Here is a 10,872-nt window from a genome sequence, read left to right as displayed (position 1 = left end):
CATTCTTCTTGTAATGAACAATCGCTTCTCCATTCTCTCCTTCCTCTCCTTTCTTCATTTCTATTGACTCCAACTCATAATCATCCAGATATCTCTCTTTCGACTTCGATACACTCAATTCGATATTGTTTCCAATCATTCTATGAGCAATTCATTACCCTTCATATTAATGAAATCATAATGAATATGAGATGGAAGGGATTGACAGTGATTATCACTCATTCTATCCATATTCAACTATTCTATTCATATTCATCACTCCATTCCATTCATCATATTCAATCATCTCACAATCAGTCTCTTCATCTTATCATTCATTCCCGTGATTCTAATCAGTTTCTATCATTTCACATTACAATCAATCAAACATCAATCCTACCATTTCTCAATCAATTCAAACTCATTCAACAAACAATCAGTACCACTTATTATGTTCCTTCAGTTCCATTTGTATGAATCAACTCAGTATCTCTTTCATTCTTAAGAATCAGGATCCGAATTGTCTTCACTGTGACTACTGCTGTTCTCATCATGCTCATTCACTTCCTCAGTTTGTTCCTCATCTTCCATTTCTTCACTCTCCTGATCTTCATCTTCATCATCTTCTTCACTCCCTTCCATCTCTTCTTCCTCCATATCCCTCCTATTCTCCAAGTTGACTATAAACACATGCTTTTGTATCTCCTCTTTCCATCCCTCACTTTCTATCAATTCAACATTTTCCCTTCATTCCTACCATCAATATCAAATTCCATTATGTTAACAAAGCTATACAATCCAACACGCAATTCCTTCAGTGGACAGACATGATGAATGGTGATTCGTTTGAAGTTACACATATTTCGATTTGCTGTTGAAATCACTTGATTGAATTGAGGTAAATCTATTGAGCCATTCTTCATACACTCTACTCTCAAACACAATAGTGTTTTCATAACCATAAGGTGGTTCCAACTGAGTCTTTCGATCATCTGAGGAATCTCCTAAAAGAGTAGATTCCTGAAGCTTCAACAATTGGAGGGAAGGATCATCTTTAGTTCATCCATCTCAAAAAATATACTTGAAAGTTGAATCGTATGTACATTGAAGAAAGAGAACTCTCCGAGACTGATTGTTTGAAGAGAAGGAAGATCTTGATATGAGAACAACGAAATCAAATTACCATCTAAAATGAAATCTGGACAATTGAAAAAGGAAAATGAGCCAAAATTAATTGTCTTTAAACTTGGATTACACTTGATCTGAAGATCACAACACTCAGACAGACTATAGTCTTCAACTGTAATGGACTCGAGTGCTGAACAGCCAGAAATATGAACAACACGATCTGCAGTCATTGAAATCTCATTTTCTGTAGTTGTAAAACAATTCTTGCCGATTATGATTGATTCTAGAAACGAAAGCGATGTAAAGAATAATTTCTTGACATTCTTGAAGGACGAATTCCTAATCACGATCTCTCGTAATGCAGGGTAGAAATGGAAATCTAAACTTTCCAAAGAATTCATCTCTTTTGTGCTTCCATTTACATCCAATATCATAGTACAAAGGGGAAGGGATGTTAATTGAGAACAGTTTGATAGTTGAAATGTGTATTCATAATCTTCTGACGTCATATCAATCATTTCACTATCCTCTGGAGCGTTACTAAGAGAAAACGAACCGCATTCAAATGGATCTCCTTTAGAATTGAAGAGAATATACGACAATACATCTGAATTAGAATCAATCACTACATTAGCCCAGTGATTATCAACATCAGTATTAACAATAATAACCTTCTTCGGTTCATATGAAACAGTTACAGAGTATCCACATAACTCTGTTGGTAACGAGATCTTCGTTTCAGATGATTGACTTTGGATCTTCGTCAGTTCCATTATACATATCTCCGATATCGATTTAAGAATGGAATAAACACAGAATAACATCAGTAATGGAGAAATGAATAAGAAATCGAAATTAGGGTAGTGATGACAAGAATATTCCTAATTCTCTGAGAACGAAGATGGGAATTAGGGGCCATCTTGTTATGATTGTTTTTCTTGCTTATTCCGAATTAGAATTGTCTGATGTTCTCTCTTTTTCCTAATGCAACTCCATAGAATAGAATAAAATATCAATTCAACATTCTTGGAGAATCCAGTATTTCTTGCATTCCAACTGGTTCTGAGCGTTTTACGTCTTGAGTTATGTCATAAATGTGGAAAGTGAATCCAATTACAGAATGCCATAAATCGAGACTATTTTGACTACCGCACGAATGGTTACCAGATAATCTCATTAAGAGAGTATTCTGTATATCAAGTAAGTTGAATGTTATTTGTCATTCTTATTTTGTTGTTCTACCGGTGTATTTCGTGAAATAACGTTTCTTTAGTCATGAATGTTGAGACAGTGATTGAAGTCTTGAATGCAACACGAGACAGCAATGATCAACGGCGTAATGAGGCGGAAAAAGCATTAAAAGGAGTATTATCTAATTAGTGTTCCATTACTGGTAGATGACTACGACTCCAGGGTTCTTCCCTATTTTACTTATGATTCTTGGTAATGCGGAAATGTCGAAAAGCGTGAAATTGGTACTTGCTGATACTGAGTTTTGTAATATTCTAGAGTGCAGCAATCGCCCTGAAGAACAGACTTCACAATCGCTATGACAACGATAAGCAACAATTAATCTCTGATGAGGATAAGGCGTTTATTCGTCAGCATCTTATTCCAGTCATCTTTAGTGTTTTATTTCACTATTTAGACTGTTTGTGGATTGACTGATCAAACGGTAATCGGATTGATGGGAGTAGCAATTGAAGAAATCTCTGGAGTTGAAATGAAATACGTCTTTGATATGTAGTGTGATTTTCCGTCCAAATGGCCTGAAGCTGTTCCTCAAATTGAAACAGCGATCTCATCTCAGTCACACTCTCAATTCTATAACTCTATCTTTGTAATTCGAGTATTTTCCCTATTTTATTCTTATTCTAAAGTGTCTCTTACGTAGTTATCAGTATCGTGCAGACAAAACTCCTGTTCATGCATTGAATCAACATTTTCATCCTGTTATCTTCCAATGGGTTCAGAATACAATGGTCGATTTGATCTCACCTGTGTAATTCATAGTCTCATCCTTTGTCGGAAGATGATCTGATGACATTGTCATTAGTTCTCAAGATGTTATATACTGGTTTGGATGTAACTTCGAAAGATGTCTCTCTTCTTGAGGTTAATAATTTGGGAACAATAGTGGAATTATGTAAAGTACGAGTATTATTGGAATTCCTAATATCAAGGCTGTTTTGGAAATGGCACCAATTTCTCCAGATAATTTCAATCCGGATATTCCATCAAGTGAATTGAGTTTGCTACCAGAATGGCATTGTAAGAAATGGGCCATGGCTATTGTGAATCGAGTAAATGGAAATCTTCTCTCGTAAGGAATGATTTAGTTGATTAGTAGTAGAATGAAGAATGACGATAATCATGGGGATTTTAGTAATTGGATTGGAGTCTATGCTCCATCCATAGTAAATGTCTTATTGAAACAGTTGGATGTATATCGTCAAGTGATTCTATAATAATTATAAATTACTATTAGTCATTATATTATTATAACAAATTGACAATTAAATACTTCACTTTCCTTAAAGGAGTGATTGATTATTCATCTCTCTATAAACTGATCAAACCACAGATTCCATGGATAATTAATAGTGTGTTACCTGTGGCTTTGGCCATTTCAAAAGATGAACAAGTATTGTGGAAAGAGGATCCGATTCAATTTGTCAATCAAGTTTATGATGTAGGTGATAAGTGTTGAATGTGTAAATGATTGTGACTGATTTGATGTATGTGAATGAGAGCCTGGTAATATCTGTCATGTGATTGTGAGTGACAGTGAGGACTAACTGACAACTCTCTTGAGATTCGCATTCTAACCATCAGGTTTATTACAACTACACCAATGTACGAGTGGAAGCAGGTGATTTCCTTCGTCATCTTGCTAAAGTCCGTGCTAATGATATTTTAATGCCATTCCTTCAATTTATGATGAGTCAGTTTGATTCGTACCCCTACCCCTTATCATTTACTGTTTAGTTATAATGCTGTTGACCCAACTCAGCGTGATTACATGGCAAAAGAGTGGCAATTGTACGCTTTAGAAGTATTATCACCAAATATGCTATCAAAGGATTCGATTCGTAATGCAGTTGTATCAAATTCCATTCTCTTCTCACTGCTAGGAAAAGGTTCTCGTAGATTACGTATTCCCTGAATTTTCATCTCCTTGTGGGTTCCTCCGAGCACGTGCTTGTCGACTCTATGCTGAGTTCAAGAAGCTTACTCTATCCAACGACCATTTGGTAATGATTCATTGTTGCTATGATACATAGACTTCTGTACTCAATCAATTGGTTACATGTCTTGGTGATTCTGAATTCCCCGTGGTTATTAGTGCAGCCATTTCTCTTCAGCCATTCTTCAACATGGATGAATCACAACAAATTATTCTCAGTCATCTTGATCATATTATCTCTCAGTTCATCATGGTCCTTCAACGTGTTGCTGTTGAAGGGGTTATGCAAAGCTTTGACGTGTTGGTGAATCGTTTCAGTTCTGCTGTGATGAACCGAAGTGTTCAAATCGTTTCTGTTCTGTTACAAGCATTTAAACAGTATACTCAAGATGAAGATAATGATACTGCCATGTTCACAGCTATGAGTACTCTGGATTGTGTCAGTAGTGTTGTTATGAATGCTTGTCAAGAACCGATGATGTATGATTCTGTTGTTCAGATTGTAATGCCTGTAATAATGGTATGCATTGATATAGGAATGACAAAAATAGAAGGTATTTGTGGATAAGAATAGTGATTTTATGGATGCATGTTTATTGATTTTGCGTACAGTGGTTCATTTCTATGATAATGCTAATACTACACGAGAGTGTAAACATTGCTTGTTTGTATGATGAATAGTGATATGGCAATGTTTCCCTCATCTGCTTCTAATTATTCAAAAAGAAGCAATTGATTTTATAAGTGGTTTATTCCCTGTTCTGGATTGTTATTTGAATATTGAGTGAGAATGAGAATAAGATTTGATTGTTAGTTCTTCTGATATGTTGAATCGATCTTTCAATGGAGTGAATTATCTTCAGCTTCTGCTGAATTTTGTGAATGATGTGGCATTTGATCCGGAGTTAACAGAAAGTGAACAGTCATATGCTTTAGGAGTATTGATGAATGTGGTTCATTATTTGTATCGTAAGTGATGTGGCAGTGAGTGAATGAGTGATGGTGGGTGATTGAATGAGTGTGAGTGAGTGAATGAATGATCGTGGGTGATTGAATGAGTGTGAGTGAATGATGAAGTCAGTGAATGATAGTCTATGAGTGAATGAATGAGTGGTTAAGTGTGAGTGATGGTGGGTAATTGATTGACCTATGCTTATACTACCAATGTTTATGGCTATCGTTCTAATCTCTTTGTAGCTAACTTGGATATGCTATGTGATGTATCACTTGATATTACTATTCGATTCATTCAAGCTAAACAGGCTTATATCACAAATCTTGAACAGCAAAGTACTCAAGATTCAGACGATGAGCAGATGAACGCATATTACATAGAGAATGCAACTGATTGCATTGTATGATTGATTGACTCCTTCAGTTTCATAGGTACGTGCTCTGATGGTTATCGAGTCCTTAATTATCATACGAAGGGATTTCACTGTAGAACGTATGATTCAGTTAAACTGTTTTGATCGGGTTTTGATCAGTTGATTTTCTTACTCATAGTTCCTGGAGTTAGTGATTCAGTATTCTGAGTACCATTATACTTACCTCTCAATTCGGCTCTTACTTATATCGTTGTTGTCTCTTCTTCGATTGCCTGTGTATCCACAAAGCTTGATGAATTCTGTCATTCCAACATTTAACCTGATTTTGACAGTAGCGAATTCGGCTATGGAAGAGTATCAGAAGAAGCAAAATACGAGGGATGATGATAATGAAGTGGACTATGACGAATTGATAGAACGTCTACATAGTGGAACGTTCAAGGAAAATGACTGGGGTTATGATGAGGAACAGGATGTAGGAGAGGATGGAGAGGAGAATTTGCGTGATATGGATTTGAAACAACTGGAAGCACTAAGTGGATTAGAAGGAGATTGTAGTGAGATTGATGAACATTTGATCAACCAAGTCACAGTAATGAATGAGATGGTCTACTTCCAAGAGACTATGAGAGTAAGGAATGAAGAAGGAGTTTAGTTATAGGAGTTAATGACGACGAAAGAGAAGATGATAAATGAGATTGTGGCATCTCTAAATGTGGAAGCAAAACAGTTCTTGGAAGCCATGATGAATACGCAATTTGTTCAAGAATGAGTACTATTATGTTGTGCTGTTTGTTATGAAGAATATGGTTTACAAGTGAATTAGGAGATTAGTAATCTGGATCTATGATATGGACATTGCAGTTGGATAATCCCTGTCAGTACCTAATATAACAGTGTTCTGTTAGACTGTCAGTCTGTTTACATCAGATGCTATGCTTTTGTTTCCAACAATCATAATATAAGCTAAATTGTCACCTGCTTCTTTGTCTTTGAGGCAACATTACTTGCCTTGCTTTTCTTCACTGTCTTCTTTCCCTTCACGCCACCCACTGCTTTTGCTTTCTTTCCAGCTCTCACTAGCAAGAATATTGCAACAGCAATAATCACCACAGCAACGACTACAATAACTACAATTGTTAACACTGAAGTACAGAACCCAGATGCATTCTGCCATTCTCCATCTTCACTTCCCAGAATACAAGCACGCTTCTGAGTGCCTACATAACTACCCTGCGATGAACACTCATATACAGCCGTTTCACCCACATACGTCACAGGGAATACTCCCTCAGCCATACATGTTCCCTTTCGTACCTGAATCGATACTGTGGCTTGAGTAGCTCCTGATTCATTCTCAGCATACACTGTGTATGTTGTTAAGTCCATTATGTCTGTAGGAGTACCAGAGATCTCTCCTGTCTGAGAATCCAGACTCAATCCATTAGGAAGTGTCACTCCTTCATCAATATACCAACGATCAACTATGTTATTCACTGAAGGAACACCAGTGGTCACAACTGTTCCCATCACAAATCGATTCTGAGATGATCGATAACGAGCATTGGTTGGAGGTTTCTTAACACACTGATCTGTTTTGACTTCACCCAACACACCTCCAGAACACTCACGATATGAATAACCTCTGTAACCAGTCTCACAAGAAGAAGGAGAGATTTGGCCTTCACCCACTGAAGGATAGTTGCCAATTCCAGGACACACAGATCCTGAAGCCTTACAATAGGCCATATGAATCGATCCCAAAGAGGTTGTAGTTGAACCAGTATCAGTAACCTCCCATCGATATCTACGGAATCCAGCCAGAGCCACAGGAACAGAGATCTGAGGCTTTGTTTTCTGTGTGATTGTTCTAGGTTCACTATCAAGAATGATTATTGCTGCTTCCTGCTGATCATCAGGATTGAAGAATCCAGTGATCTCAAAGCCCCAAGATGTAACTGTAGATCCTCCAACCATGTTGAATGAATTCCATTTGCTTCCAACAAGATTCTCAATAGTCCAATCAATATAGGTTCCAATCGTATTAGGAAGAAGACCAGTAGTATAAGGATCCAGATCCATGATTGCATCAACCGTACCTGAATTGGGAGTAGTAGAAGTGAGAGAAGAATAAGAATCAACAACAGTAGAACAGTCTTCAACTCCAAATACTCCAGTAGCATCAAACAAAACAGGATCAGCAGTAGTACCACTCAAAGGACGGTGAATCTCGAAACTAAATACATTGTTGCCTTCCTCAATTCCAGCTGTTGCAAGAATCACATGGAACTTCGAAAACACATTAGCATCATGATCAGTGATCGATAGACTCAAAGAATCGAAATCTTCAGCCAGATTGAATCGAGCAACCAGATTTCCATTCAGATAGGCAGCCACTCCTCCAGAATACTTCACTCGAACATTCAACACTTGATAATCATTCACTCCACTCATTGTGAAACTCTTTCGGATATATGTTGTGATTGAAGAAGTGGAAGGAATATCAACAGCCTTGTATGTGTTCCAAGTGGAATCATCGAAACTGACAGTATTCCAATCACTTGACACATCAGTCTGTATCACCTTCCAATCTGTGTATTCAATCTGGAAAGGGAAATATGTTGAGAACACAGTTGATACATAAATCGGTTTATTATCCTGTCTGTTCATTTCCATGATATCCAACTCCATCTCTCCCATGTCAACAGTCAGAGTGTAACCAGTTCCAATACTCCATCCATCTCCAAATGAATCAGATCCTTCAAATGTGTAGAATCCATTCTCCAAACAGAAATCAACATAGTAATAAGTATTTGATACAGGGAATGGAGATACAGATCTCAACACAGCTCCTGAGGTTCCTCTTCCTTCATACAGTTTCCATGAATTCTCACTGGGATAACCATCAGCTCTGATACGAACAGTCATCAATCCTTGGGCTCCAGAACATAGTGAAACTGAGAGAGAGATAGTATCAGTCACATCTCCTCCAGCCACATTCGTAGCAGTGATGGTGTAGGTTTGAGCAGTACTCTCAGAAGTGGCAGTACCTGAAATCCAACCAGTTTGAGAATCCAACACAATACCAGCAGGAAGAGAAGGATTGATTCTGAAGTTGAAGTAACCATCTCCATTCTGAGGAATCACTTCAGCCATCTCAATATCCTTGAATACAGTGACTGAAGAATCATAAGTGAAGTTAGGAATATCAACCAACACATTATCAGCAAACAGATCCAGAGATTGAACATACCAAGAACAAGAAGAAGGATTACCAGTACCAAAGTTCTCAAACTTGAATTGATTGTAAGGAGTATTGTTAATGAAATAGATCCTTCGCTTCTGACCGACAGTTGAATAAGTGAGACCAGTGACTTCCTTCAGAAGTGTCCATTCATCATCATTCGAATTTCGACCATACAGATTGAATTGAGCAGCAACCTGACTACTGTAGAGAGTCGAGTAATAGTTCTGAATCTGAACAGAACTGATCCATTCACGACGATTGTTTGATAGAGTTATGGTGAGAGAATTGTCAATACATGAATAAGCTGTTATGTAGGTACTATAATACATATCAAATGGATTCGAACCAGAAGAATAGAATCCAGATGTTGTAGCGGTGAATTCCCAGATATGAGATTCAGATTGTTCTGATGACATCAAACGAACAACTGCATCAAAATAGGATGTAGTATAACTGTCAGCAATAGCAACAATCGCAATAGCAATCGTGTTAATTCCAGATTGAAGGAATGTCACTGGACTCGTTACTGTTGAAGTCTGAATCTGTTTGCCTGGAAGAGTCACAACATAGTACTTCAAATCAGTATATGAATTGTCAACAGTGGATGAAGTCGACAAATCTCCAATCACTCCATTTCTCCATGCTTCATTTCCATTCAAATACACAATCACTCCATATCTGTATCGAATTGACAGAATCAATCCAGACACTTCATTCAATGAGGCAATGTTGAATGTCTTCTTGTACAACTGAATACGATTTGCAGAAGTAGGGAATGATCCTCTAGCAGCCTGTTGCCAACCAGAAGTTTCAGCACTATGCCAATTGGTAGGCACTTCACCCATCTTATAATACCATTGTTCTGAATGATTGATAGAAGGACGACGAAGATAGTGAGTATGAACATTTCCTTGATTCGAATCATATCGTCCTTTCAGAACCATCTCCTCTTCACCATCAGAGAGCATCAAATACATGTAATAATATGAACCAGAGTACCAATAAGCTGAAGTAGAATCAAAGGTAACATCAAATCGATCTACAGTGATACACAGATAATGAGTCCAATCAGCATTGGCAGTATGAGAATGGCCTGATTCAATCTCATATACAATGTTATCATTGGATGTATCACGAATTCTGAAATACTCATTTTGAGGACTAGTCTTGTAAGTTCGAACAATCTTGTAATAGGCACCAGTACATTCGGTGAAAGCAATACTGATGGATGCCTGTAATTGAGTGGTTCCTACTTGAGATGTGATCTGATAGGAAGTCAATGGAGAAGCAACATTCGATCTTCCAGAGATGATACAAGTGTTGGGATCAATACTCACTCCATCAGGAAGAGCGGGTGAGATTAAACAACCAGAATATCCAAATGAACTGGGAGCAATGTTGACTTGTTCATAGTATCTCAAATAGGAATACTGTGTCTCAGGATAATCAATGGCTGTAGGAATAGGACGATTACAAACAAGGAACTGGATTTCATAAATTGAAATAGGAGTTTCTTGTGACTCCTGAGCTGTAAACTTCAACAATGGATATTGTGGGGCAGCACTCACCATATTCCATTGGTTCCATTCACTAGCAGTGTAAACAGCTCCAGATATAGAAGCCACTGTTTCCCATGTTGACGTAGTAGACATGGCTCCTTCTAGTATGAAAATACTAGGTCCTCGAGTAGGATATGTATATGGCCAGATTCGGAAGGAGTTGAAGATGGATTTTACAGATCCTGAAAACTCAAAGGTGATTGAACCAGGAGACGAATAACTCTGAGCAGCTGAGTTCCTTGTCCAGGAGATAGCTGTGGCAGCATTACTAAAACCGGTATATGCAGTGCTAGCTACATTGTAGTGAACGAAGCAATTGTTGGTTGAAGTCATTCCAGCCAATAAAGATAAGAATCCATTGAATTGAATGATCTCTTCATGATTTGAATCTGTGAAATGGACTTCAACAGACAACACATTCGATACACTCACTCCAGAAGCAGA

General features: G+C 37.6%; 5 protein-coding genes across 5 annotated transcripts; 3 read left to right on the top strand and 2 right to left on the bottom strand.

The window, feature by feature from the left end:
* Positions 1–480: 480 nt before the first annotated feature.
* On the bottom strand, positions 481–1,931 carry JH06_4499 (hypothetical protein; the record flags this gene model as incomplete). Its single annotated transcript, XM_014670161.1, has 5 exons — positions 481–704; positions 737–883; positions 912–1,031; positions 1,061–1,132; positions 1,163–1,931. The coding sequence occupies 5 exons, from the start codon at positions 1,929–1,931 to the stop codon at positions 481–483; spliced, it is 1,332 nt and encodes a 443-aa protein (XP_014525647.1).
* Positions 1,932–3,070: 1,139 nt separating this feature from the next.
* On the top strand, positions 3,071–3,575 carry JH06_4498 (importin-7; the record flags this gene model as incomplete). Its single annotated transcript, XM_014670160.1, is given in 4 exon segments — positions 3,071–3,109; positions 3,121–3,222; positions 3,291–3,430; positions 3,458–3,575. The coding sequence occupies 4 exon segments, from the start codon at positions 3,071–3,073 to the stop codon at positions 3,573–3,575; spliced, it is 399 nt and encodes a 132-aa protein (XP_014525646.1).
* A 969-nt stretch (positions 3,576–4,544) lies between these two features.
* Positions 4,545–5,271, top strand: JH06_4497 (hypothetical protein; the record flags this gene model as incomplete). The annotated part of the gene is made up of 4 exons (XM_014670159.1): positions 4,545–4,814; positions 4,849–4,945; positions 4,976–5,078; positions 5,109–5,271. The coding sequence occupies 4 exons, from the start codon at positions 4,545–4,547 to the stop codon at positions 5,269–5,271; spliced, it is 633 nt and encodes a 210-aa protein (XP_014525645.1).
* A 231-nt stretch (positions 5,272–5,502) lies between these two features.
* Positions 5,503–6,394, top strand: JH06_4496 (hypothetical protein; the record flags this gene model as incomplete). Its single annotated transcript, XM_014670158.1, has 4 exons — positions 5,503–5,649; positions 5,681–5,770; positions 5,801–6,253; positions 6,284–6,394. 4 exons carry the CDS (start codon positions 5,503–5,505, stop codon positions 6,392–6,394), a joined length of 801 nt encoding a protein of 266 aa, XP_014525644.1.
* A 194-nt stretch (positions 6,395–6,588) lies between these two features.
* On the bottom strand, positions 6,589–10,761 carry JH06_4495 (hypothetical protein; the record flags this gene model as incomplete). The annotated part of the gene is made up of 1 exon (XM_014670157.1): positions 6,589–10,761. The coding sequence occupies one exon, from the start codon at positions 10,759–10,761 to the stop codon at positions 6,589–6,591; it is 4,173 nt and encodes a 1,390-aa protein (XP_014525643.1).
* Positions 10,762–10,872: the final 111 nt, after the last annotated feature.

Source organism: Blastocystis sp. subtype 4, assembly GCF_000743755.1.
Source record: "Blastocystis sp. subtype 4 strain WR1 chromosome Unknown seqid_0320, whole genome shotgun sequence".
NCBI lineage: Eukaryota > Bigyra > Opalinata > Blastocystidae > Blastocystis > Blastocystis sp. subtype 4.
Note: the sequence above shows the minus strand (reverse complement) of the source record. Positions and strands in the feature narration are given on the sequence as shown.